The 27,981-nt window shown below is 39.5% G+C and overlaps 2 protein-coding genes and 1 long non-coding RNA gene across 9 annotated transcripts in view; 2 read left to right on the forward strand and 1 right to left on the reverse strand.

Annotated features, from left to right (window-relative positions):
* Nucleotides 1-14,119, forward strand: part of UQCRC2 (ubiquinol-cytochrome c reductase core protein 2) — a 33,892-nt gene extending 19,773 nt beyond the window's left edge. For all 7 annotated transcript variants that reach the window (XM_070568443.1, XM_070568441.1, XM_070568444.1 and 4 more), the window contains 8 exons: nt 187-284; nt 3,503-3,560; nt 5,675-5,770; nt 6,079-6,278; nt 8,055-8,135; nt 10,199-10,275; nt 12,344-12,497; nt 13,855-14,119. In XM_070568443.1, the coding sequence (XP_070424544.1) occupies nt 187-284; nt 3,503-3,560; nt 5,675-5,770; nt 6,079-6,278; nt 8,055-8,135; nt 10,199-10,275; nt 12,344-12,497; nt 13,855-13,938 (848 nt within the window). In that variant the 3' untranslated portion in view covers nt 13,939-14,119. The remainder of the gene's footprint in view (nt 1-186; nt 285-3,502; nt 3,561-5,674; nt 5,771-6,078; nt 6,279-8,054; nt 8,136-10,198; nt 10,276-12,343; nt 12,498-13,854) is intronic.
* Nucleotides 13,941-27,981, reverse strand: PDZD9 (PDZ domain containing 9). Its single transcript, XM_008541269.2, has 4 exons — nt 27,748-27,981; nt 25,983-26,162; nt 20,935-21,124; nt 13,941-15,448 (listed from the first exon to the last, which is right to left on the reverse strand). Exons 1-4 carry the CDS (start codon nt 27,776-27,778, stop codon nt 15,052-15,054), a joined length of 798 nt encoding a protein of 265 aa, XP_008539491.1. The 5' UTR covers nt 27,779-27,981; the 3' UTR covers nt 13,941-15,051.
* On the forward strand, nt 16,949-21,022 carry LOC139074909 (uncharacterized). The gene is made up of 2 exons (XR_011524881.1): nt 16,949-17,090; nt 18,637-21,022. It is a non-coding gene; the product is annotated as an uncharacterized lncRNA (long non-coding RNA).

A 27,981-nucleotide genomic window follows, 5' to 3' on the forward strand; every position in this document is an offset into this window, starting at 1 on the left:
CAGCCCCTGGACTGGTAGAATTTTAAGTTGCTAGAGGTTAAATGATAATAAATTTGAAGTTCTCTTACTACTCGAATGCCATAACATGACCAAAGTTGTATAGTCTGTTTGCTTTCTAGTTTCTAAAAATGTTGTTGTCTTTATCTAAATTTCATTTCTGTAACTGCTACTTTACATATTTTACAGATGTCATTGAAAATTTGCATGCTGCAGCTTACCGAAATGCCTTGGCTAATTCCTTATATTGTCCTGATTATAGGATTGGAAAAGTGACACCAGATGAGGTACAAATAAAACATATTACATTTTAAAATGTGCTTGTTTTCACATTAAGTTGAATGTTCATCTACCATTTCAGGTTTATTTGCTAATTTTTCTTTTTATCTTTTAACTTAGGAAACTCACTTGCTTTTTTTTTTCCATCAGCTTTTTAACTAAAATTCTATTTGAATAGTTTTTGTGTATCTTTTAACTATTAAAAAGTTTTTATTACAAAATGGACATGTTTACAGAAAATTCAGAAAACAAAGACATGCAAAATGAAGGAAAAGAAAACATCTCACACATCTCACAGCCCTCATTGATAACACCTAGGTATATTTTCTTCTAGACCCTTTTCTGTGATATCTTTTTTAAACAGTATTTAAATGTTTAAATATCATAATTTGGGACTAAAAGTCTTCCTTTAACCCTGCTGAATATGTTGGTAGGAATGAACCCTGCTTCCTTACCTCCCATTCCCTCATCAGCCTGCTTTCTAGCTCATTCACCTTCTCTAGGACATCGGCCTAACTTTGCTGGTGGTACAGATATGTCACGTGTCAACAGCCATGTATATATCATAGAACTTTCTTCCCAAAATGTGAACATTAAGTGTTAAATCTGCAAGTGTAGATATGTGTATGTAATCTTAATTTCCTACTCCCCACCCACCCCCCAAAAAAAATTTATCAAAAGATATTTGGGGGACTGGCCTGGTAGCATAGTGGTTAAGTTTGCACACTGCTTCAGTGGCCTGGGGTTTGCAGGTCCAGATCCTGGGCATGGACCTACACAGCTCTCATCAAGCCATGCTGTGGCAGCGTCCCACATACAAAATAGAGGATGATTGGCACAGATATTAGCTCAGGGCCAGTATTCTTTACCAAAAAAAAAGATAGGAGGAAAATTGGAAATTATCAACACTTTGAAGGTATACAGTCATGCATAGCTTAATGGTGGGGATATGTTCTGAGAAGTGCAATGTAGGTGATTTCATCATTGCGTGAACATCATAGAGTGTACTTACACAAACCTAGATGGCAAAGCCTACTACACACCGAGGCTGTGTGGTACTGCTTTTATGGGACCATCATTGTATACATGGTCTGTCATTGACCAAATCATTGTTATGCGGAGCATGACTGTCTATGACTTGGAAATTAAGGTTTTTATTCTCATTTCATTTCTGATTAGCCACTACGTAAAAGTGAACTGTATATCCCTTCCCTCTTTTTACTTATCTCCTGGTTAAGAAAACTATCCACTTATCAATCAATAATTTAATGCCCATCATTCATATGGCACTTTTTTAAAAAAATTATAACTGACATCCAACTTGAACAGCCAACATTTTTTGTAAGACTGGCCTCTAAGAAGTTTTGAGGTTTTTCAGAAATCACCTTTGTGAAGATATATTATTGAGGTAGCTAAAAGAATACACATAGCAAAACATTTACCTACAAGGATGTCTATTGTGGCATTGTTTATAATTGTGAAAAATTAGAAACAAGTTAAATATCTAACATTAGGGGACTAAATAGCTTATTAAATATCCATAGAATGGAACACTATTTAACCATTCAAAAATATTAATTGATATGGAAAAATTCCATAGTCAAGTGAAGAAAAGGCAATTTATGAATAGGATATACCAAAGGATTCCATTTTTTAAAATTAAGGTGTGTGTGTATCATAGACAAATACCAAGATGTTAACCATGGTTATCTCAAAGTTATTAGCATTTTTTAAATGTGTACCTAGGCTAAAGGAATTTCTAAAGAAATTTGTGCATTCCTTTGAGCAGTAGCAGCATTCAGTAGAAAAACCTCAATGGAAAAAAAGAATATGACTTTCCAAGGTAATTCCGTAGATGTAGACACCATTCATTTTAGAGCGCACATTCTGATAACTCGATTAAAAATTCAGTCTCATTACCTTGGCCTGGTGATTCTCAACATTGTGACCCATCCCCAAGGAGCCATAAGAGCCAATTTTTTGAGGCAATTTTTTCTACCCTCCCCAATGAATTTTTAATACCACAGATACACTATATATCATTTTGTGTACTGTATGTATATTTGTAGTCTGTATATAAAAGGAACAAGATTTTTTTCTTACTCCCAAGAACCAATTTTCACTCCCTTGGGAGCAAAAGTGCTGCTGTTGAGAATGCATGTTTCAGCCCTACTTTTGTATATTAGGTCTAAGGTAATAGTATAAACCGGTGAGTCTCAAATCTCACTGATCCTCAGGTCTCCTGGATGGTTGATTGGATGGGGGCGGGGAGAGGTAGGTGGTTTTAAATAAAGATTCCAAGATTCCACATTGAATTCTACTATTTCACTCTGTAGAGTGGGTCCAGCAATGGGGTGGGGAGGGGAGACAGTGACAGTGTTCATTTTTGTTTTTTTAAACTCCTCAGGTAATTCTGTAATCATCCAGGTTGGAAACCCTGATATAGACAGTAACCTCATAACAAGAAAACCTGCAAAGATGGGTGGGAGGGGTATAGTGATAGGACTTGATTATAGAGTGTTAATGGTGCTTTATTTTTACCAACACCAAGACAAAAGAAACCTGGTGTACTGCTTAAATCACATTATAATAGAAATCGTAAACTTCGTCTCATTATTTCAAGTTCAAGCCAGTGTGTGCTCTAATTTTTCATTCCTTTTTTTCCCCCAGTAACAGCTTTATTGAGATATAATTCACATACAATACAGTTCATCCACTAAAGTGCACAATTCAGTAGTTTTCACTCTATTCACAGAGTTATGTAGCTATCACATTAAGTTCTAGTTCTTTTAAGCAATAGTTTTAAAAATAAAATCTCAGGGGCCAGCCTGGTGGCGTAGTGGTTGGGTTCCTGCACTCCTCTTCAGCAGCCTGGGGTTCACTGGTTCAAATCCTGGGCACAGACCTGCACACTGCTTATCAGGCCATGCTGGGGTGGTGTCCCACATAGAAGAACTAGAAGGACCTACAACTAGGCTATACAACTACGTACTGGGGCTTTGGGGAGGGAAAAAAAAGAAGATTGGCAACAGATGTTAGTTCAGGGCCAATCTTCCTCACCAAAAAATAAAATCTCAGTGTAATTCAGCACTAGTTAGTTCCTTGTAGGTCATTATAGCAGCTTTTAAGCCTGAGTATTTATTTTCTCCTGAACTGCAGTTTTAAGTTTTTACAGCTTTTCCTATTTATACCAGTATAACCTAATAAATGTTTTTAACTTGCTCAGTTACATCACTACGTTCAGAACCATTTTACAAGTGCAAGAATGGCTTTGGTTGGACTTGGTAAGTTGGGAATTGCCTGCATGTCAGTGTGCTTCCTTAAGAGCAGTCTTCAAACTGTGATTATGTGAACACAGGATTGAACAAAATTTGAGAACTGAGTCCTCTGTTTATGTCAGACAGGCAGTATGTGATAGCATTTTAATTGCTAGTCTTTTTTTTCTCCCCCTTGGAAAGCAGAATCCAATTTTTAACTTTGTAAACTACTGGCTTTAAATTCATGACAGTATTTGGAAAACCTATGACACAGGGTAAATTTCTCTAAGCAAAGAGCTTTTACAAGTTTTTTTTTTTTTAAAAAAAGAGTAGTACAGTTTAATAGAAAAATATGCAATGGGCATGAACAGTTCATGGGGTGCGCGTGTGTGTGTGTGTCTGTAGCCAATTATCATTGTAAAAGATAGTTACCCTCACTAAAAATTAAAATTTTAATCTGTGAGATTGGCACAAATTAAAAGATTGACACTGTTCAGTATTAAGCAGAGTATGGAGTGACAGGCACTCTCAAAAATTGATGGTGGAGTGTAAACTGGCACAACATTTTTGGAAGTCTATTTCAAATATTGAAATTCTAAATGTTTATAATCTTAGACCCAGCAATTTAACCTTTAAGAATTTATCCTACAGAAACACTTGGTCAAGTTTACAAAATAGTTGCATGAGAATATTATTTGCAACATTGAATTTTTTTGTTCATTTGTTTGGTAAGTAACAGCCTAACAGAAATATAATTCACATACAATAAAATTCAGCCTTTTAAAGCATACAGTTCCATGGTTTTTAGTATATTCAGAGAGTTGTGCAACTATTAACCACTAGCTAATTTCAGAACATTTTCATCATCCCCAAAAGAAATCCCATACTCATCAGCAGTCACTCCCCATTCCACCTCCTCGCCTCTGGCAACCACTGATGTACTTTCTGTCTCTACAGAGTTGACAACTCTGGACATTTCATATAAATGTAATTATACAATATGTACCCTTTTGTAACTGGCTTCTTTCACTTAGCATAATGTTTTCAAAGTCCATCCATATTGTAGTACATAGCAATGTTCCACTCCCTTTTCTGGCTGAAAAATACTCTAACCACATTTTGTTTATCCATTCATCAGTTAGACATTTGGGTTGTTTCCACCTTTTGGCTATTGTGAATATAAACAGTCATGTGTGAGGAGAATTGTGTTTTGTTAGAACACCTGTTTTTAAATCTTTTGAGTAGATAGCTAGGAGTAGAATTGCCAGGACATATGGTAACTCTGTTTAACCATGTGAGGGACTGCTAGACTGTTTTTCAAAGCAGTTGTGCCATTTTACATTCCCACTAACAGTGCTTAAGGTTCGAATTTGTTATTCCCTGTCGTTTTGATTATAACCATCCTAGTGGGTATGAAGTGGTATCTCATTGTGATTTTGATTCACATTTCCCTAATGCCTACTGACATTGAACATCTTTTTTTGTGCTTTTTGGCTATTGGTATATCTTCTTTGAAGAAATGTCTATTCAAGGCGTTTGCCCATTTTTGAATTGGGTTGTTTTTTATTGTTGAGTTGTAAGAGTTCTTTATATGTTCTGGATACTAAATCCTTATCAGATACACAATTTGCAAATATTTTTTTCCATTCTGTGGGTTGTCTTTTCATGCTCTTGAAATGTCCTTTGATACACAATGCACTATCATTTTAATGGCCAACCATTGGAAATATGCTAATGTCCATCAAGAAGGGATTGATTAAATAATGATGGTACATCCACATAATGGAATTCTTTTTAAGTATTAAATGTTTTATGTAGACCATTCACTTAGATGTAAATTACAAAAGACAAGTTAGAGATAATATCAATAGAATAACACCATTTTAAAAATAAAGAAAAGAAAATGAGGATAATATTAATACATGCATAGAAAAAAGTTTTAGATGAATATATAGTAAACTGTAAATTGATATATCTGGGCGAGTGGTGTTATGGGGGGACTCTTGTCTTCTTTATGGTTTATTTCTATAATATTTGAATTGTATAATCATTTTAAAATAGTAATATTTTAAAATAGTAATATTTTACAGTTGTATTTTAGAAATTCTGGTTCTACCTTGGTTTTGTTTCTATTGAAATAGGTGTGAGTCATCCTGTTCTAAAGCAAGTTGCTGAACAGTTTCTCAACATGAGGGGTGGGCTTGGTTTATCTGGTGCAAAGGCCAGATACCGTGGAGGTAAGCATTTTGTTCTAATAGGGTTAATTTATCATAAGGATGTCCCCTCCCCCAATAGCATATTGGAGTGAAATAGGCCTGATTATTTACTACCAAACAGTCTCAGTGTGGAAGGAAAGAATTAGATTGCTTGGGTATTGTATATTAAACATGTTTTGTGTGTGGGTTGGGGCAAGGGCAGGGAAGAGTACTGGCCACAGAAAAGCTTAATCTTAGTGGGTTAATACTGTGTTGTAGAGAATACTGTAGAATAAAACCAATAGTGACCAAGCTACTTTCTTCTTCACTCTCTCCTTACATGGCCCCAGGTGAAATTCGAGAACAGAATGGAGACAGTCTCGTCCATGCTGCTCTTGTAGCAGAAAGTGCTGCCATAGGAAGTGCAGAAGCAAATGCATTTAGTGTTCTCCAGCATGTCCTCGGTGCTGGACCACATGTCAAGAGGGGCAGCAATGCCACCAACTCTCTATACCAGGCTGTTGCCAAGGGAACTAACCAGCCATTTGATGTGAGTCTGAGCAGTTGATAGCACTCCTTTTAGTTTTCAGAAGCTTATTGTTTACGATGTTGTCCTAATAATCTGCTTAATGTTAATTTGCTCTTAAAACTTAAAATGAACATGAAGGCAGTCTTCATAAAATTGAAGAGACAGCAGGCTTGATTTTAGTACCTTACTAGGTCTATCAAAAACTTACTGTCTTTTCAACTATTCTAATATGGAAAAAGAACTGAATGCTTAAGTCATAACTTCACACTTCAGTTTCCTTTAGAATAAAGTTTTGATAGTAAACATTTCCCTAGATTCTAATTAGTCTTTTTTGCTAGATTTTCTTGTGTTCCCTTCTGTTCTTGTGACTACTTCCTGAATTTCATGTTTTCCAACCAAGTGTATAAGATCTACACCAAGAACTTTTATAGACCCACCCCTCCAGCTTGAGATTAAGTTAAAAAATAAAAACTGACATTTAATTCTAGCAAAAAGCCTATGTTACTTTAGAAGACACTTTCTTACGATAGCAAAGTGCTAAAGCTTTCAAAATAATCATGTTCAAATCAAGAGAATGTGAAATGTCAAGCAACAAAGTATTATCAGTGACCATTGTTTGCCCAATTTAATACCTTACATGACCTTCAATGACAGGCCTTAAGGTAACAAATGTACTAAATTGTAGGATTAAGTATTGTTCATAATTTCAGCAACAGTACATGGCACAGGTGGGTTTATGCTTCAGTAAGTCTTTGGCCATTTGACACAACAGTGGAAAATAAAATCAACCTTCTTTTTTTGTCCCTCTGTTTAATACCTGAGTGGTAGTTTTCAAACTTTTTTTTAGCAGAGGAGGTTTTCTTCCCATACAGTTTCCCAACTGCAATGCCCAACACAGAGTTTTTGCTTTTAAAGAAGTTTTGAAGGATTTCTTGACAGTAAAACCCTTGGAATCCTCTGTACTGAGCCTTTGGGTTCCCTGGAGCAGTTTGAAAACCATTACCTTAAATTAGTCCTAAATTAAATTTGGCTGCTGCTTTTAAATTTCTTTCTCTTGGTTCATGGTCTACTCTGTTTTCCTTTCTCCATGTTTTACTCTTCATCACTGAATTTTAATGATGCTTTTGGGTGGCTAGAGGTTAATCCTAACCCAATGACATAATTTAATAGAAATTCCTACCTCAGAATTTGGCCAGAAATTTGGAGTATGAATAGAATAGTCTCAGAATTGTAATTAAACTTCAAGTAATTGAAATGCATTTCTTCTTATGCTTTATGTGGGCTGAACCAGTGGTTCTCAAATTTTAATGTGCATAAGAATCACCTGGAACACTAGTTAAACATGTTGGCTCCCAGACTGCGTCTACAGGGATCTGAGTGAGTAAATCTGTTGCAGGAACCTGAAATCTTTATTTTTAATAGCAACTCAGGGAAGAAAGCAAGTTTGTCTAATGCCAAAAGTCCATGATCCATACTGCTCAGCCATACTGTATCTATAATAATAATGTTCACAAATTAATGTTTACATTAACCTTTAATCATCAAAAGGTTAGAAAAATTCCCAGCAAAAAGGTGAGTGAGCAATCCAATTTAGAAAGATTTAAACCATTATAGTTCTGAAAGAGGTAACCTGTATATAGAACTTCAGTCCATGACAGAACTGGTTAAGTGAAATATTAATTAATTAATCTATTTTGCTTACACTCTGAAGATCCACATTTTGTCTAGACAACCTTAGGGAAATTGTGCCATTTTACCTGGTAGAATGACATACAGCAAAGTTTCGTTATATTTCAGGTTTCTGCTTTTAATGCAAGTTACTCGGATTCTGGACTCTTTGGGTTTTACACGATCTCTCAGTCTGCAGCTGCTGGAGATGTAAGTTGCAAACTCACCAGCTCTCACAAGGTTTTTTTCCCCCATTAACATGTTCTTAGTCAAAATATGGAACATTTGAATGCCATGACTTATCAGAGCTCTGTATAGTGTAATATCATTAGAGTGTATCTAATATCATTAGAGTGAAGGAAACTTAAAAATCTATACTAATGCTTCCAGGAAAGGAGGAAATGCCTCCTTGGTGTTTTCGTTGTGTTTGGACAAGTGGCATTGAGTTGTCTCTGGGACATCTAAATTGAGAACTTAGGCAAAGTCAAGGCCAAGATATATATTTGGGAGTCCTCAATATAGAGATTGTGTTGAATGGTTATGTATGGAAGATGGTAAGAGGAGAAAACTGAAGCTCTGGTTCTGGACAATAACTCCAAGTGACTGAGGAAGAAAGCAGGAAGAAAAAGAAGGCAAACTGGTATATTTGGAGGCCAGGAAAGAGAGAATGATTAGCACCATTTTGATCTACTCTGGATTAACATCCCTTTAGTTACCACAGAGAGATCTGGTAGTTTTAGCAAACTAGGACATGACTGGTGATATTGCCAGTTTTCACCAGAGTGTAGGAAGTTGAGCTGAAATTTATAGTATTAAGGAATGAATAAGAAGAAAGAAATGCAAGGTTGCTATAGGCAAGTAGAGCTTAGACTTGCAGGGAGGTGGGTGGTAGGTTTAGGAGAATTTACACTGAGAAATTAAGTTGAAAGAGACATTCATACTGAAAGGAAAGAAAGATTGGAGCAGATATAGGAGATAAATTATAAATGGATCAAGTCTGAAAAAGCAAGAGCCAGTTGGGATCCAGAGTACAAGTGGACATTAGCCTTGCACACAAAGGCGGGTGTTGGGAGAAGAGGATATTGGGAAGATGAGGAAGCACATCCTTGGTGAGGTAGGATGCTAAGTCATGTTTTGAGAGTAAGAGAAGGAAGGAGAGTTTCAAGAAAGTAATGAGGTTTGGGACAAATTAATGACTAGATACACACAGAATGGGCATCAGCAGTGTAGATGTCTCCTTGAGATGTGACCACAAATTCATAGTATAGTCAGATCTGTGTTGTAATTTTTCTTCAAAAGTATTCACTAGCCTAATGGAGAAATGGAGGAGGCAGGTGGTAATGTTGATCCCAGGTTGGAATCCAGCAAAGTAGGCAGGTCAGAAGTATGAGGAGATGGCAGAGGATTGGGAACACTAGCAAGAGTGATTGAAGAGATGATTCATGGCTCTAGGCTAGATAGAGAAGTGAAGCCAAAAGGACCTGACAGAGTAAGAGAGAGTGATCAAATCAAGGAACTAGAGATCTTGATAAAGTGGAAGAATAAGGATGGCAGGATTAAAGACTTAGGCTGGGGTCTTGGAATTGAGGATTTCAGAGGTAGGGCAAATCTAGATTATGTCCAGGTCTGGAGTGTGGCTATGGAAACAGCTAAAATGGAGGGGAAATGAAAGTCCTAGAATTTAAGTGATTAGGAGGAACAGTAAGTAGCAGACCCAGAATGGTGCCAAGGTTGGAATGGAGAAAATCCTGGGCCAAGTTTATTAATTTATTTATTCAACAAATATTTGCCAGCACCCATGCACATCATGGAACTTGATTTTTTCTTGACTCTGGCCTCCCAAGTATGGACAGGCTTTACAGATTGGTTGTGTATGGATTACTACTTTCTTCTTAATGAATATTAAGAGACAGCAGTATTAATTGCATGACACTTTGAGAGTCTGGAGAAATTTTAGAGGTACTTATTCTTTATAGACAATTATAAATCCCTCTGTTTGCTTTTCCTAAACCCTACTGCCATCCTCTGCCCTCTGCCACCTTACTTTTGGAAGAAGCTTGGTTACTTGGATACTCTAAGTTGTACAAACTGCTTTACGGAACACTGGAAGAATATGGAACACATAGTGACTTAAGAATTCCAATTGGACACTGTGCTGATTCTCTGTAACTAACCTTTCATCTTGTGTTTTTGCCTCAGTAGAGGAGTATCTGATTGCTGTAGGAGACTCTGGCACCCATCAAAGATGACCAGCTTTTACTTGTCTATCCTAGGTTATCAAGGCTGCCTATAACCAAGTAAAAAAGATTGCTCAAGGAAACCTTTCCAGTGCAGATGTCCAGGCTGCCAAGTAAGTTTCTGTATTAACTGTGTTTCATGTTTCAATTATTTGAAAGTTGTATTTTTTCTAGTTCAAACAATATTGTAATATATGTTCGAAAGAATTGAAAGGTACAGAAAAGTATTTAAAAGGAAAGGGAAACTCACCCATATCCTACCACCTAGAGATATAATTGTTAACATTTTCCTTATTTTCTTGACCATTTTTATGCATTTTTAAACATAATTATTAATATTATATATATACCTACATCCTATTTAATAGCATGTTTAGTGTAGAAATTTGAAAATTACAAATACAAAAAAGACAAAAATGATCTTTCATTCCCGACCAATGATTTCTCTTTCTTTTAACATTATAATGGTGTTTCCATTTATTCAGATTACTAGACATTTGTCATCAACAATATTAATTGTTATATCAAAATAGACTTTTTGGACATTTTATGCATTTGGAAATTATGAACTATAAAGGATACCTTTGGGCTTAGAACATTTTAGTATTTTATATTACTTTCTTGGCATAGCTTCCCAACTGGGTCAGGAGTTATAAACATTATAATGAAAGACTCTGTGTTAAAGTGTATGTGTGTATTTATATAATATTTTTATTTTTATATTTTGAAGTCAAACAATACCTCTAACTCAGTAGTTCGGGGAGTTTCTCTAAGTGAAAGTGAAAGAGTTGGAAATCAACTTGCATTTTCGTACAGCAGCTCAGAACATTTAAATTTGACTCCATCCATTTAGGACAACTCAAAATGTGAATCCTGAAACTCAGTCAGTCTTCATGATCTTTTAGTATTGCTCACAAAGGAAGTATGACAGGGTGAATTAACAACCCAGGAGGGAACGACCTTTTAGTCATTTCTGTTCCCGTTAGTATTATTACCTTTGTTATACTGAACACACTAAAACTTGCATCTCTTGCGTAATTACAACACAATTAAGTATTTTATACATGGGACCAAGGATTGATAGGATACAGTTCTATATGATTGCACCTGAAACAAAACATGATGAGAATAAGCTGAAACACTGGAACTACTGAAGAAAAATCTATTTCAAATCTAATTTATTTAAGAAAATATTTTCTTAATAAGTGTGGCACAGTTTTTATAAGGTACAGCAACATGTAGAAAATGGAATTTCGGTTATTAATGTCGATATGTTTGTTTTCTGCCATTTGGATGGAGTTGATACTTTTTCTTGTAAGGTTCTTAGTCTTGGTATAGTGAAAGAGAAAATGAGGTGTCATTGCTGAAGGGAAAACTAATAATCTCTTGGTAAAGTTTACTGCAGGTAAAATCTTTTTTTAATTAAACTGACAGTGTGGCAAAATTGCTGCATTAAAGTGTAATTATGTTTTAATGGAAGTCTTGCTGCAGAGTGCCAAAGGAGGATAGTTTGAGAATTAAATAACTCAAGTGACTTATTGAACATCAGTTTCTTTCTGGGAGAATTATGAATTGGATTTTATTTTATTTCAAATTGATGCTTTTGTGCCCATATTTAAGCTGCTGGGACTTAGAAGACTTATACAGCCCTTCCCTACCTGCCTTCTCCATCCTGACCTACCCTCACTCGATGAGACAAATCCCAGCATAGAAATGGGGCTGTGAGGCAGGGGGCGATAGGTATAGAATCAGCACGTGACATTCTGCTAAGTTGAGGACTTAGTGCATTCTGGACAGTGCCATAAGCGCCCACATAGGTATTTTTCTTTAATAGAAATGCCTAAATTATCACCAAAAAAGTATCAGGAGGCAAGAGTTACTTCACTAATCAAAACTTCACATTAAAATACTTTTAACTAGATCTAAGTTCTAGTCCAAAATCAAAAGGCAATCTGTTGGGTTTTTACTATAATCTTGTATTGATAGCTTTCTAAATGACAATGTAAATAATAAAATAGTTGGTGAAGTGAAGAAATAGGATGGAGGCCTTTAGCACTTGTAAAATTTCAGAACTGTTAATTTACATATTGACTAAAACGTGTTTAAGCATTTGGGGATATACTTTAAAATTGCCTTGCTCTATAAAAGTGGCTTTTTAGTTACACACCTTTTATTGGACAGGAACAAGCTGAAAGCTGGGTACCTAATGTCAGTGGAGTCTTCTGAGGGTTTCCTGGATGAAGTTGGGTCCCAGGCTCTAGCTGCTGGTTCGTACACGCCGCCATCCACAGTCCTTCAGCAGATTGACTCAGTAGCTGATGCTGACATCATAAATGTAAGCAAATGAAAATTTATGATTTAACATCAAATGACTTGACCTTAGTGATCAAATTTCAGAAGGAATGCATAAGCTTCCTTCGTCTGTATGTTATTCTCATGCTGTTGTGTGCCTCTGTAGCTGGTGTGGAGGCAGGAGGGCTCATTACCATCACTTCTGCAAATAGCTTCCTTGTCAGCTCAGGGTATTTGTATCTTCCTCACGCAACTCAATTACTATTAGGTTAAACCATTTTAAATTCTTAGAGGTCAAGAAGAGTCGAATATTGCCAATTTCATATGATTCAACCTCAGTTGAGTTTGGTATTTTTCCTCATTACTCCCAAGAAATAAACTCTCTATCCTGCCAATCCTTCATGATCCAGCATCTCAAGATTTTCTTTGGTCTTCTCAGCCTAAGACATTCTCCTGCTCTTGCTATATTATTTTTTTTCACGTATGTTATTGTTTCCTACAAGATTGAGTTGTTTTGAGGACAAGGACCATGTCTTAGAATTCTTTGTATTCCCTACCATGCCTAACAAGTATGTGAACTACAGAATAAATCCAGAATCAGCGGGTTTTTCCAGTCCCGTCTATATTAAAAATGCCAACTCCCCTTCCGTTACAGAGGTCTCAACCATCTTCTCACCAACAGGTCTACCTTGTATAGGGACAATGGAGATAGAAAAGACAGACAGGCTATTTTAAGATAGTAACGCTGATTTGATTTCACTTGGCCCCTAAGTTCATCATTATATGTCTTCCAGTGGCTGTCCTCATCTTCTATACTGTCATGTAAGTCCCAGCCCACCTGCCTTCACCGCCATCTCTCCATTTAAAAAGGGTGGCCTGAGATAATGGGGGGGCTGCTACTCATGGTATTACACTTAACCTAAACAATCAGCTTTTGAACTTGAAGTCATGGAATAAGAATACTAGGATATAAAGTTTGACTTTCAAATTAACAATCATTGTATTTTTATTGACTCAGACTATTTGCCATTGTAATACAGAAACAGGAAAGTACAGCCCTGCCCAAGGCCGAACCCTGCCCTATTTTGTAATGTTAGTGAAGTTTTCCTTATCCCCCTCTTTAACAGCGACCCTCATATCTAGAGCAGCACACTTGCTCAGTCACACATATGATGGAACATCCAAAGGAACAGCTGAGCTTTTCCTCCTACATTGTGACAAATTAAAATAATGCACCAGCCCTCTCCTATAGTTTTCCTAAGAGCCTATTATAGAATTGCTGGCTTAGAATGTCCTATCCATAAACTCTTGAAATAACAGAATAAATAAGTTTATCTACTTGATAATACATTTTCTTATTTCTGTTAACTTTCTGTCTTTTCTTGTTTGTTTACTTAAAGGCTGCAAAGAAGTTTGTTTCTGGCCAGAAGTCAATGGCAGCAAGTGGAAATTTGGGGCATACGCCTTTCGTTGATGAGTTATAATACTGAAAGACATTGCAGGACAGAGCTGAACACTTTCCCAACCCAGAGCAGCAAACATATGAAAGTCAAGTCTCTATTATAATATTTATCTTTTTTTTTTTAAGGAGGTGAAATATCTTAAAGCATAAATGCAGGTAATTGTTCCCAGCTGACCTAAAGTCAATAAAACATTCTGTTTAAATGGTTTTTTTGCATTTTTCCCAATCAGTTAATGAATAAGTATTTATTATATGCTGAGACCTTTGTTTCAGATGCTGTAAAGCAGAACGGGAATATAATAATAGAGTACAGAGTATCAGAAACTATTAAAATCAAGGCCAAGTAGCTATCAGAGTAAATATTTCCAGACTATTACTGGTGGCTTTTTAAGATAAAAGGAGTTTAAAAATCTGTCCTTTTGGGTGAGAACAATTAAATGGTCTAAGTTTTACCCACTTTGCCTTTTTTGCACTAGTTATTTCTAAAACTTGTTTTCCCTATTAGTCATATCCTGTATTTCCGCTGCTTCATTTTACATGTCTGATTTAGCTTCACTGTGGCAGACTTTTTGTTTCTCTCTCATCTTCTCCCTCTCCCTATCGGTTTCTATCCTGTCTCTTTCAAGTAATTAACTATCAACCCAACATTCAAAGTAAAAGTAGGGCTGAAAAGTGAAAAAAAATCCTAATGTGAACAACTAGCCAAAAAAATATATCTCTATTATTTCTTTTAAGTATGGCACTTGAAGTTTGCAAAACAAGAGAAACTAAATATCTAAATAAAAATGTGGTACTTACCTTAAAAAGTGAAATTCTCTACTATGTTCACACATTCTGATATTGGGTTCCTCTGCTGCATTTTCTAAAAGATGAGACATTCTTCTCAAAAGGAGGGTCTTAATGATCTGAATGATGTTGCTATTTTGAAAATAGCAAAGTTTGTGAAGCCTTTGAGGCCCCAGGGAAGTCTTTGGATATCAGGCTGAAGGAGGTCTCCAACAGCTTTACAACACAGTCATGAAAGGGAGTTGGTAAGTTTGCGCATACTCCTGTAAGTATAGCTGACCTGTACGTGGCAATGCACGAAAATTGAGTATTTTCAAGAGAAATGCACCTCTGAGCACAGATTTGCAAACTACTGCCTAACCAACTTTTGCACAGGTGGACCCTTGCTCTTTTCAACCTGGGCATAGTCTTCCAGCCAAAATGCATCTGAGGCAGAGGAGGAGGAGGAGGAGCTTTCATTGTCTTGCTTCACCATTGTCCAGTATGGAGAAGGGGCTCTCACTTCCTTCTTGTGATCTCTGTGAATCATCACGTCACAGTTAATGTCCTTTCCTACACTAATAGTACGGTTCTTCTTTTTATATCCATGCCATTCTCTGGAGATAGACATTGGTGTCTTTGCAGTGTGATGTCCAGTGGACCGGGGACCTTTATAATACTTAAATTTTTTATCTAAAACTACATCTTCATTGTCATCACTGCTTTTGAAAGAGTCCTCTTTTGCCTTCTCAGTTTCCTTTGTTGTGCTGAAATGAAAAGACTAGTGAATGAAATGGATTGTTAATGTCTGAACATTCATTGTCTCCTAACAAGATGTCTTATAACCTGCTTTGTCTCCTAAAAGGATACAGTTTAGCTTTAGCACTACCTTTCTCTGTTGAAATTTTTCTCTTTTCTAAAAGTACTTTTATATTTGTTTCCATTCCTAAACATAAGTCAAATTCTGCCTTAAATTATTTAACATTACTTTTTTTTTGGTGAGGAAGATTGACCCTGAGCTAACATCTGTGCCAGTCTTCCTCTATTTTGTATGTGGGATGCCGCCACAGTGTGTTTTGATGAGTGGTGTATAGGTACACGCCCAGGATCCAAATCTGTGAACCCTGGGCCACTGGAGCGGAGTGTGTGAACTTAACCACTAAAGCACCAGGCCAGCCCTCACATTACTTTAAGAAGCTTTGCACAGACTTAAGCCACAGTACTGACCTGAATATTAGCAGGCTTTAAGGGTAGGTTAATTTCACTCCATCCAGAATGACAGGTCAAACTGGGCATCTCCTCCACAGAATTCTGTTCTCATGGGTCACATGGGGTCAGCAATAACAGAGAATATTACCAGTTTCCAGGGGAGCTGGGAAATAGTGGGCCTCAAAGATTTTCAGCATGCTAGTCATTGGTAAATCTTTGAGTCTTCTTTTGTTCTCCTAAGCATCATTCTTTGCCTCTCCTTTGGGTTTACCAATGTGGATTTGTAGAACACCTTTTACTCAGGTGTATCTCATCATTCACTATTCCACCTCTCTGTTGCTCTCCAAAAGCTTTTAAAGATTTTTTTTGTAACTTGCCCCAACTATTGGCTTTCTTTTTCTTTTTTTTTTGTTTGAGGAAGATTATCCCCGAGCTAACATCTGCCACCAATCTTCCCCTTTTTGCTGAGGAAGACTGGCCCTGAGCTAACATCCGTGCCCATCTTCCTCTACCTTATATGTGGGACGCCTGCCACAGCCGTGGCTTGCCAAGCAGTATGTAGGTCCGCACCCAGGGTCTGAACGGGTGAACCCCTGTCCGCTGAAGCGGAACATGTGAACTTAACCACTGCGCCACCAGGCCAGCCCCCCAATTATTGGCTTTCTTGATTGTTGGAACTTGGGTGACGCTTGTCTGCTAGCAATTACAGGCCTCTTGAACTTTCCTAATACCTGCAGTACCTGTGCCTGCTATTCCTTTCCTGAACAAATGCTATCTGTCACCTGCTCCCGCCATCCTGGTGCTGTTGCTGAGCAGATCCAAAACTAGATCTTTGTGATTATGAACCTCTCATACATTCTGTGCTGCTAAAAGGAAATAGGAAGTAGGTTTCTTTCCCACCACCCACCCCCCGAACCTGTCAGACTTGCTAGTATTATCACTAATATCCTTGGAGATCTGCCTATTTTATTTGCTCCCCAAAATTTGAACAGCTTTTCCTAAAGTTGCTCTCTTCTAGTAATATACAATTAGTATTGAGTCATGTTTACTGAGAGCCACTAGTCTTAAATTGTATGATTTTCTTTTATCCTTGATTTAGTGCTGTGCAAGAAGATTCAGAAGATCTCAGGATTAGAACAGTTTGCCTTCAGACATGCTCAGGGCTTCCTGTACAGCATATGAATGGGAAAAAAGTCCAAGGTACTTTTTTTTTTTCAGATTGCAAAGGGTATCCTTTGTAACTCTGTATTAGGCAACCATAAAGGACAGGTGGCAGGGATAGGTTCTTGTTAAACTGGCATTTAAGGCCACAGGCCAGCAGAGGTCAGGGTTGGCTAGAAACAGTTTTTATACCACTAGGCCTGCCCAGAGCATCATATGGAATATTTTCTCCAGTGTGCACACAGTGCCATTTGCTCCTCAGAAAGGTCATACTAACTTTGTGAAAGAAGCCTTTTCTTCCTCCTTCTACCCCTTCCCTGCCCCCTTCCACATAAGTCACTAAAATGCCTTAAATATAAGCACTTTGCTTAAGTAAGAAAGAGACTCAAAACGTGCTTGGTATTGTTTGTGGGGTTTAGCCCCCTACTTAAGTTGTACTATTCTGTGTTTCTCTCTTCTGTGCTTTTGAATGGTCAGTCTGCCATCCTTAGATTTTAATATTCTGAATCTCCAAATCTGTGTAATTAAAATGCTTAGAACATAGTTGTTCTACAAGCTGATAAGGGCTCAGGCTCGAGGGCTATGCTCCCCAGTATAGGGTCCACCAGCTACATATGGCTGCTGAATTTAAATTGATTAAACTTGAATAAAATTTAACATTCCTCAGTTGCATTTGGCTAGTGGCTACCATATGGAACAACACAGGTACAGAACATTTCCATCACTGCAAAAAGTTCTTATTCCACATTGCTACTCTAGAGACAGACCTGTGCTACTTAGCCCTGTGATCCCTGGCAAGTACATACACATTTTTCTTGGCCTCGGTTTTCCATATCTATAAAACGAGGATAATAAAAAGAATTGGCATGAGCATTAAATGGTATGATGCTTGTAAAGCAGAGCCCACCACATAGTGAGCAATGAATAAGTGTTCACTGTTATCATTAACAGCTTTTAATCAAATCAGGATTGGTTTGGTTATTTGGGGGAAAAATTTTCCCCAGTCTGTGCCTGATCTGAAGGGGACAGCTGCTACCCATCTCTAGCCCACTGTCACATGTGGGAATGCAAGTCCATCTTCTGATTTTTCAGGAGAAATCAGAGATGCAGATTTTCCATGAAATCTTAGATTTGTAAATTTGGCAACTAATTCAAATATTTTTCATTTTTTAAATTTTGAAATATACAGAAAAATGCAAAAAACAGTTTAATGAAAAAAATTATGAACAGCTTGGTAGCGACCATTACTGTCCCCTGGAAAAACCCCATGTGTCCTCCTTGCTCTCTGTAGATGACTACTCTTCTGGGTTTTTAAAATGCTGTGGGAGATGAGCAAAGTCCCTTGGGCCACAGGTTGGAATCTCTGAAGTAATGTCTATGCAACATGGGCCATTTTTTAGTCTTGGTAAAGTTCCTAGCCATATTTCTTTGAGCCCATCCCAATAAGCAAAGGCACACAGCAGCAGCAACTAGTGCTCAGGAATCCTATCAGAACTAATAAAGACCACCCTTGCATCAGCAGCCCTGGTGGTCTAGTGGTTAAGATTCACTGCTCTCACTGCCATGGTCTGGGTTTGTTTCCCAGTCAGCGAACCACATCGCCCATCTGTCGGTTGTCATAGTATGGAGGCTGCTGTGATGCTGAAAGCTATGCCACCAGTACTTCAAATACCACCAAAGTCACCCATGGTACACAGGTTGCAGCAGAACTTCCAGACTAAGACAGACTAGGAAGAAAGACCTGGCCACCAACTTCCAAAAAATTGGCATGGAAACCCTGTGAATAGCAGCAGAGCATTGTCTAATAATAGCACCAGAAGGTAAGAGGATGGCACAAAAAGAACAGTGGGCAGGGTTCCACTTTGCAATACACAGGGTCACTAGGATTTCGAAACAACTCAGTGGCACTAACAACAACAAACTCTTGCACCAGAGCACTGAATCTGTCACTAAAAGAAAAGGATCTCATGTTCTTGTGTCCTATAGAACTTCCTTGCATATCTGATCCTCAGAAGAGTCCCTGGTACTTATGTGTGACATAAACAAGCTCTCAGAGATTAGGTGATTTACTTGAGATTCAGAGCTGGATTTTCATTTTCATTCACTGAATAAATGAGCCCTCAACCACATGAAAGTCCTGTGGTAGGTTTAGCAGAACAAGACAGACTTAGTCTCTGCCTTCATAGAGTTTACATTCTCCCAGGGCAACAGAGTAAACAACTGATTAGACATTGTGTCATTGAAATTGGGATAAATGCTATAAAGGAGATACACAGGGTGCTATGAGAGCAAATGACAGGTGGACCTGACAGTGCTAACACTTCCTTTAGGAAGGCCTTCAAGGAAGAGTAATGACAGGGTCCTAGGCATGTTGCAGACAGAAGAGCAGGTGCAAAGGCCCCAGGCAGAGAGCTACGTAAGGTCAAAAAGCTGAAAGCCAAAGTGGACTAGAGAGGGAAGGGAAGAGCAGTATGCGGATACCAGCCAACCGGGATAGCAGAGCCCAGTGTGAGGATTTGGGCATTTATCCTGAGGACAAAAGGTCTTACAAGAGTTTAAGCAGGAACATGTCATGTTCAGATTTGCGTTGTAAAAGAGTCATTCTGTGTAGAAAATGAATAGAGGACAAGAGTAGATGCACAGAGACCAAATGGTGGCTTTGACTGGGGTGATGGTAGTGGCCAGAGAGAAGGGAACAAACGAGAGATGGTTGGAAGGAAATGACAAGTCTTAGTGATTATTTGAGTGGGAGGGTGTGGGAGACAAGGGAGATGGAGAAATCAAGTACAACCCCTAGATTTCTGATTTGTTAACTAGGCAAGTACTCCCCCAATAAGATAGGGCCTCTGGAAGCTCAGTGATGAGCTAGCTTTAGATTTTACACATAACGGGCTTGAGAAGTTTATGATACATCCAAATGAAGATTTCAAGTCAGAGTTTATATATGCAAGTTTGGAGATAATACAATTTGAAAGTTATTAATGTGTGGATAGTAATGGAAACCACAGGCATTGCTGATATTGCCCAGAAGAGAAGAGAGCCAAAGATTAAACTCTGAGGAACTCCAAGGTTGGATAAAAGGAGACCAAGAGGCAAGTGCCCAGAGGTCATAGGAAAATCTGAGGAGTGTGGTATCACGGGAGCCTGAGGAAGATAATGTTTCAACAAGAGTGAGAGTGGGAGGTTGTAAAGCTTCTAATGCAGCACGAAGCCAAGCAAAGTGAAGACTGAATCCATTGGAAGCAGCAGCATGAAGGTTGTGAGTGACCCTGGAATGGGAAGAGACCTCTCAGCCAATAACGAAAGCAAGGCCTACAGTAAAGTGGGTTGAGAAGTGCCTGGGAGATGGTGTCTTCTGAGGAAATAGTGATGTCCAATACAACTCTTTTAACAAGTTTGGAGTCAAGGCATAGGACAGTGTCTGGAGGGGGCAGGGAGAGGAGAGTGGAGTTACAGTGGGGTTTGCTAAGATGGTAGGGGCTTTAAAAGGCTTCTTAAGTGTTACTGGGAAGGATCCTGAGAGAGAGAAGTTGAATATGCGAAGACAAATGAGGAAATGGGATTCATGGCCCATGTTTAAGGGCTGACTTTGGAAAAGGGGGCACCTTGCAGGTAGGTTTAGAGGCAGAGTTCCCATCAGGTGGTTTGTATTTTCTTTAACTCCAGGTTCAAGGCTCTTGGCTTTGTTATTCTGCCTCATATTAGGTCCTGCACATTGTCCTTTCCAAAAGGATTTAGAAACCCAGTAAATTATTGTGGTGGTGTCACCAATCCCTCCTACCATGGTCCATTTGATAATTCTCACGTTAAATCAAGACCCTGTGCTTCATAGGCCCTGGGGAATCTGTAGTATAACAAAGATACCCTAAAATGAACTACTTACCATGTTACTGGGAATTTGGTCTCAGGGATTAAATCATGTATTTCTTCCCATTCTTGGGGTATGTCAATAAAATCTCGGTAAACCTTGATTTCTAGCACTGTTCCTATGGTGGTATGTTGCAAAAGCTGTAAAAATTCTCGAAGAGTGTATCCTAATACATTGGCATGGCCAACACTAATCAGAACATCACCTGAAGAGGGAAAAAATTTATCAGTAAAATTAAGGTAATGGTTTAAAGCGATCATACCATTTCTGACTTTATTGTGAGGTGTTTCATTTTATGGGTTCATTTTGTTGGTTCATTTTGAACCAAAACCAGACTTCAGCCTTATTTAACAAAAATAACCATCTCAGTGACATGAGTATCCTTTGCATAATGAAGAATGCATGCAAGATGTTGCATGCTTTTTGCTTTTTTGTGTGTGTGTGTGAAGAAGATTGGCCTTGAGCTAACATCCGTTGCCAATCTTCCTCTTTTTTATTATTTTTTTATTTTTGCATTTGTGAGGAAGAGTGGCCCTGAGCTAACATCTGTGCCAATCTTCCTCCATTTTGTATGTGGGATGCTGCCACAGCATGGCCTAATGAGCAGTGCATAGGTCCACACCTGGGATCTGAACCTGCAAACCCCAGGCCACTGAAGCAGAGCACACAAACTTAATCACTACACCACTGGGCTAACCCCCTCTTCTTTTTTTCCTCAAGGAAGATGAGCCCTGAGCTAATATCTGTGCCAGTCTTCCTCTATTTTTTTGTATGTGGGTTGCTCCCTCAGCATGGCTGATGAGTGGTGTAGGTCCATGCCAGGGATCCAAACCTGCACACCTGGGCCACTCAAGCAGAGCACACCGAATTTAACCACTACACCATGTGGTCAGCCCCCCAACCAAGATGTTTCTTAACAGCAGTATGATGATTATATCATGTTTTTACAACATTTCACATTTCTGAAGTCTTTGGCATAACAGAGGCTAAAAACCATTTATAATCCAAACCATCCTTTAGAATTCTAAAAACGTGTTTGTTTCCAATAAAATGAATGGCTATTACTGTTAAAGAAAAAACCATTTACACTAAGTGATGAATGAAGGACCTACTTTCTATTATACTTGCCTGGCAATTTCCAGTGCCCTCCACAGTAAGTAGACCATATTAAACTTCAAGCCTTTCATTTTTATTTTCTGCCCTTGCACGGTATTTGTTGAGCAAATAATTCTCAACAAATTGCTAGACAATTATTGCTAATTAATGCTAGACAATTAGCATGCTTTAATTAAGCTTAAGATGTGTCCACAGAGAGTACGTTGGTTCAAAGGGATGTGACAGCTAGGTCCCCTACTTGAGGGCAGTGCTGGACAGGGAGGGAAGCATGATGGTCAGCCATGCAGCTTCTGAGCCTCCAGCAGGTGGGAAGAGAACCACATCTTGACAGCAAGCCCCTGAACCCCTAAATTGGATGCTTAAAAAGACCAATGACTCACTGCACCCGCCTCCTTACCCCCAGCTACGGCATAGACATGTAAACTAGGTCCAGCCATTGGTTCTCCCACCAGGGTTGCTGAACCTGGAACTGGAGATGCAGAGGGGTGACAGGAGCACCAGGTTTCCAGGCGTAGTTATTCATGGGCTCTTTGTTCTCTATTTTCCAAGCCTTTCTGGCAATTCTGTCAGACTTGATGTCCTAAATTCAGTGCCTTAACAGAACTGTTTTCTGTTAATTACAATGAAGAACCCTGACTGCTACACAGGCATTCGGCAAGAGAGGAAGGAATACAAAGAAACTGCTTTTCAAGGACAGACTCACATTGGGTAAAATCTTAGTCTTCAGATCTTTCTCATACTAACATCCTGCCGAATAGTATTGGAGACTTCCTAGCTAATATCGGATGAAGTGACTCCAATGAAGAACCAAAGGATGTGTCCACCTCTCTGTGCATGGGAAGCTAGGGACCCCTCAATCACCCTCATTCCAAGACAGCTGAAGCCTCACTCAGAGGAGGAAAGAATCTAGGGGAAATACCTTCTCTAATCCTACACCCCACTGTGCTGTAATCGGGAACTGCTGATCCCAAAGGAAGCCGCCAAGCAAAACCAAGGACAAATTTCCATAGTGCTAGATCCTATCAGAAACAAAAGTTCCCAGTGTTAAAGAAAATGAATACTTAGAAGGGTGCAGAAAACCTACTTTGGTCTTAAAAAGTAGCTGGGGGTAAAGCCAACCATAAACTTCAGAATAAAACTAGGCTGCTCCCAGCTACCTGCAGATCGTGCGGTCTGAAACCGCTGTTCACCCTGCGGAGGTTAATTACAACGGCAAAAAAACCTCACTGAATGAACTTACTTGCCTAATGTTAAAAGGAGTGTTTATGGCTGAAAGCTATGGCTTGGCATTCTGCTTAATTATGTTGTTAAAGGGTGACTTTTGTGAAGAGGGCAGAAAATAAACAGCTTAATTCCCTGACCGTTCTGGCTGTAAACCAAACGTGTCAGTGTATGAATGTGACTACTCTGGCAATAGATATTAACATTGCCCTTCATAAAGAAACACCAATTTGGAAGTTATGAATACTAACCTCATAACACGTTTTATTCTGTTTTAATGGGCTGTAGGAACCATATTATATAAACTTTGTCTTGATAACCTATATTAAATCAACTTTGCAAGCAGCCAAGCCATGACTGAAAAATAGACCTTTATTTTTCTCCATCTTTCCCAACTAAGCTGTAACTTTAAGCTCCAAGTGGTTAGAGACCACATCTGTTTGGTTCACCCTGTACCCCAGTGCCTAGCAGGATGCCTGCACAGAGCAGGCATTCAGGAAACAATTACTGAATGAATGTGGCCTGGTAAGGGTGGTGGCCAGTACGTGACTTTTATTTACCTTCAAACTATATTAATTTCTTAACATTCTGGTTATCAGAGTCTGTTAAAGCCATATTGGCCAAAGGGAATTTAAAGTTTAGCCAGAATAAACTAACACTAAACTAAATTAGAAAATCAAGATGAAATCACGTTATGAAACACCAAAAAGGAGAGAAATTTAAAGCACACAGATGAGAAATAATGGGGCTGGGAGGTAATGGGGTCAAAGAAATAGCAGGTTTCTCGGACTATCACTTCTAAAAATCTCATAATCATTGTCAAAACTGAATTACAGTCTTTGAAACCTAGACCCTGAAGAGAGGTGGCTGACTTGTCACGAAGAGATACGAGGCTCTGGACTTCCTCTGTATTGAAATCTCATTTCTAGTCAAAGGTATGGGCTTTCTAGGCAGGCATGGGTTCAAATCCCAGCTCTAACCACTCACTTAGCTCTGTGTATTGAACAAATTACTTCTTCTCTCTAAGCCTCTATATTTGATTATCTATCTTCCAGGAGTGTTGCAGAGATTAAATTAGATAATAGATGTGGAAACATCTTGCACAGTGCCTGGGGCAAATATTCATTTATTAGTCATTTATTAAGCACAGACATCATAAATGTGCCAGTACTGTAGGTAAGTCCTAGATTTAAAAGCTGAATTCAAGACTGCCTCTGACCTCAAGGAGCCCACTAACTGATGCCCCACCAAGAGCTTCTGTTTCCTGTGCATAAAGCATACTCCTCTCCCACTCTAGCGAGTGTGCACGTTGGCTATTAACCAACATCTGTCACCTGACCCCAGAGAAGCTGAGGAGGACAGGCAGACAAGCCCATGGGGCCTGTCCTGGAGCTCTATTGGTCTGGAAAGTCCAGAACCTTCTTTCTGGCATTTGTTCCCCAGTACCAAGTAGTGATATGCGGAGAAAATGCTTTGGATGTTAAGGTGAGGTAAACTGTTCGTAATAGCACTATTTATCTACTTTCTTTAATCCACTGCTTCGAACCCTAGCTGCAATTAGAATCACCTTAGGAGCTTTTAAACCATAAACTGCCCTGACCCCAACCCCAAACCAATTGAACCAGAACCTCTGGGGAGATGGGGCCCAGGAATTTTAGTTTTGAAAGCTCCCAGGTGATTCTCATAGGTAACCAGAGTTGCAAACCAGTGGTTTAATCCACTGGGGCTCTAGTACCAGAGTCATTTTTTATTAAAAAAAAAAAAAAGACAAGTCTAGAGACTCTTTCAGTAAGAACAGCCTAAGAGAAATGATTGCCAATATTTCTATAGTTTTCAAAGCACTTTCATAAAAATTAACTCATCAAATCCTAGCAATCTCTGACAAAGGTGGTATTATCCCAATTTAGAGATGAAGTGACTGTGGCCTGGATGGTTAAGTGACTTTGTCCAAGGTCACAGAACTAGAAAGTGGCAGAGCCTGGGCCTGAATGGTTTTTCCTTCTCACCCCCTTACCATCCCATTGTGCCTCCCTGACTCCTGAGCACAGCACTAGGCCCGGAGCAGGCACTGGGAAAACACATCTTGAACTGGATGGAAATTTCATTCACCCAAAGACAAGAAAAGCAGGACAGTATTGATAAAGCCCTTGGGCTCTGGAATCTAACAGAATTCCAATCCCTGCTCCTTGGTGTGATGATGGGCAAGTTACTAAATGTCTGATTCCTTATCTCTAACGTGGTGTAATGCAGGATCTATCTCAGGGATTGTCAGAGTGGGTGAAATGGGATCGTCAGAGTGGGGTGAAATGGGATCATGCCTCTAAATGGTGATGATGATGAATACTACCTACGAAAAAGAAATCTTTATCCACAGAGAGCCATAAACTCTGGAGTGACACAGTACCTGTGTCTGTATCCCACTTGCTACATGGGGGTGAACCTGGACAAGGAACTCAATCTCACTGAGCCTCAGTTCCCTCACCTGTAAAAGGAAGGCGATGATAATAATTCCTACTTAGAGGGTTATTGTAAGAATTCAATTAATAAATACGGACAACAGTGAGGGTTATTATATAAGTGACAGCAGCTGGCCCATAGAAAGCTCTCAAACAATGTCATCATCATCATTATGGTTACACCAAAACCTAATAACCCAAGTCTCCTTGAAGGCATATAGAAGGGAGGCAGGGGGTGGAGGGTGGGATGCATGGGAAAAACACAGTCACCTGGCTGGAGTTTTCCATCCCTGGCTGCAGCCCCCTTCTTGATGAGATGGATGATTTGGAGGAAGGGCCCATGCTGGATGACGATCAGGCCTAAACCGAGGCTGCTCACAGTGAGTTTGGTCTCCTTAGTTTTGCTCAACTTGTGTTCAGATGTCTTGATTTTGAGACTGATTTGTTTTTCTGATAAAAAGAGGAAGATTTGTTTTCATCCTTCACCTAGACAGCAGCATTTATTTATATATTGATGCAGGCAGTGTGCTAGGAAAGTGTTTCTTGCTTTCATAGATCTTCCAGCCTAGTGGAGGACACAATATCAGCTATGTAAATATATGTTGAATAACAAACTGTAACACACGCAATGAAGGAAAAGTACAGAATGCTCTGAGGGTGACCAACAGGAGGCCCAGTAAAATTTGAGTTGAGGTCAAAAGGACCAATAGAAAATATCTAGGCAAAGGAGGGTGGGAGGGAGCAAATTGGATCAAGGTTCTAAGTGGAAAGAACATAAAGGAGACCAGTAGGGGGCAGGCAGGAGGAGCAAAGGCAGAGCAGACAGGGGCTGCTTCCCAAGTTGACCTTGCTGGAAAAGCTTAGAAGTGATTTAAGCAGGACACATAAGATTTGCTTTTTTTTTTTTCAACCCTCTGGCTGCTGTGTGGATTGTGGGGTCGGGAGTGGAAGTGGGAAACAAAAGGGTTACTGCAGTCACCCAAGCAAGTCATGGCAATGACAGCGAAAAGGGACAGTAGGAAAAGAGCATTTGGGAGGAAAATCTGGGACAACAGGTAACGGAAGGAGTTGAAATATGTTTTCTACAAAACTAAATCTCACAAGAAATGTTCCAAAGACTAAAGAGTGATTTAAAACAAGTTATTTTCCCAAGAGGAAGCTTCTGAGGAGATTTGTTTTCAGCACACTTTTCAGCATTTCACACACACACACCACTTTTCCTTAAGGACAAGTAACAAACTGCTACTTGCCAAGCCTTTGCCAAATCCATGTGACTGTGGTGTTTTGGGGGCTCAGGAGTCCTCCCGACTGCTGAGGGATGGGCCCTCCCCTGCTCCCCACCCCAGCTGTGGGGAGCTGGCTGGGTTCAGGCCCTTTCCTCCAAGCAAGTGTCCTTGCCTATCTCCAACCTCACCTTCCCCAAAACCACAGATGCTCTCTGTCTGGAAAATAAATAACCTAGTGTAAAGAAGTTACCGTCTTTAGAGACAAGGCTCCTTGAGCCTCCAGTTCCTGGGCACACAGAGAAGTGGCATGTTAGGCAGGGTCTGAGTTCCAGCCCCAACCTGCAAATTACATGTGCTTATGATACAACCCCCTATGAAGCCCGGTCTCAAAAGGCAGCAGAGTTAAGTGAAGGAAGCCAGACTCAAAAGACTCCACACTATATGCTTCCGTATTTATGACATTCTCTGTGGAAAGGGCAAAACTATACACAACAGACCGGGAGTATCAGGAGCTGCGGTGGGAGAAGGGGTTGGCTGAAAACAGGTAGCACAAGGTAATTTTGGGGATGGTGGAACTGTTCCACATCTTGATTGCAGTAGTGGTTAAACATGGGTATACGTTTGTCAAAACTCAGAGCTGTGCACCAAAAAGGGGGGCTCTTACTGTCTGTAAATTATAGTTCGGTAAACAAATGACGGAGAGAGGCTATCTCCCAGGCCAAGCGTGTCACATTCCCATTTTACAGAGAAGGAAAAGTGAGGAAGGCTTGGTCCCCAGGGCATCACTCTCTTCCCCACTCCCCAGTCACCTTTTCTGCTTTTGACAGAGGCCTTCTTCATGGCCCCGGGAAGGCAGGCCGCTCAGCAGGGCCTCCCGGAGCGGAAGCTGGAGTCGGTCCAACTCCCAACTGTCTGGAACCCTCGAGGAGCGAGCAGCTGGCGCACTGCGCGCAAAACGGGGACCTCAGGCGGGGAGGAGACCTCGGGCACCGCCCCTCGGGCTGACCCCCAGGGGGCGCTGCGACGACGCCCAGAAGTTGGGC

This window comes from Equus przewalskii, chromosome 12 (genome assembly GCF_037783145.1).
Source record: "Equus przewalskii isolate Varuska chromosome 12, EquPr2, whole genome shotgun sequence".
In the NCBI taxonomy this organism is placed as follows: Eukaryota; Metazoa; Chordata; class Mammalia; order Perissodactyla; family Equidae; genus Equus; species Equus przewalskii.

Bases quoted from the DNA above. Each gene is read 5' to 3' on its own strand.
- PDZD9 (XM_008541269.2), bottom strand. From the start codon at position 27,778: ATGAAGAAGGCCTCTGTCAAAAGCAGAAAAG. The intron at 26,163-27,747 runs GTGACTGGGGAG...TCTTTTTATCAG, and splicing joins CTCTGTCAAAAGCAGAAAAG to AAAAACAAATCAGTCTCAAA. The intron at 15,449-20,934 runs GTAAGTAGTTCA...TTTTCATTTCAG, and splicing joins ACCAAATTCCCAGTAACATG to CACAACAAAGGAAACTGAGA.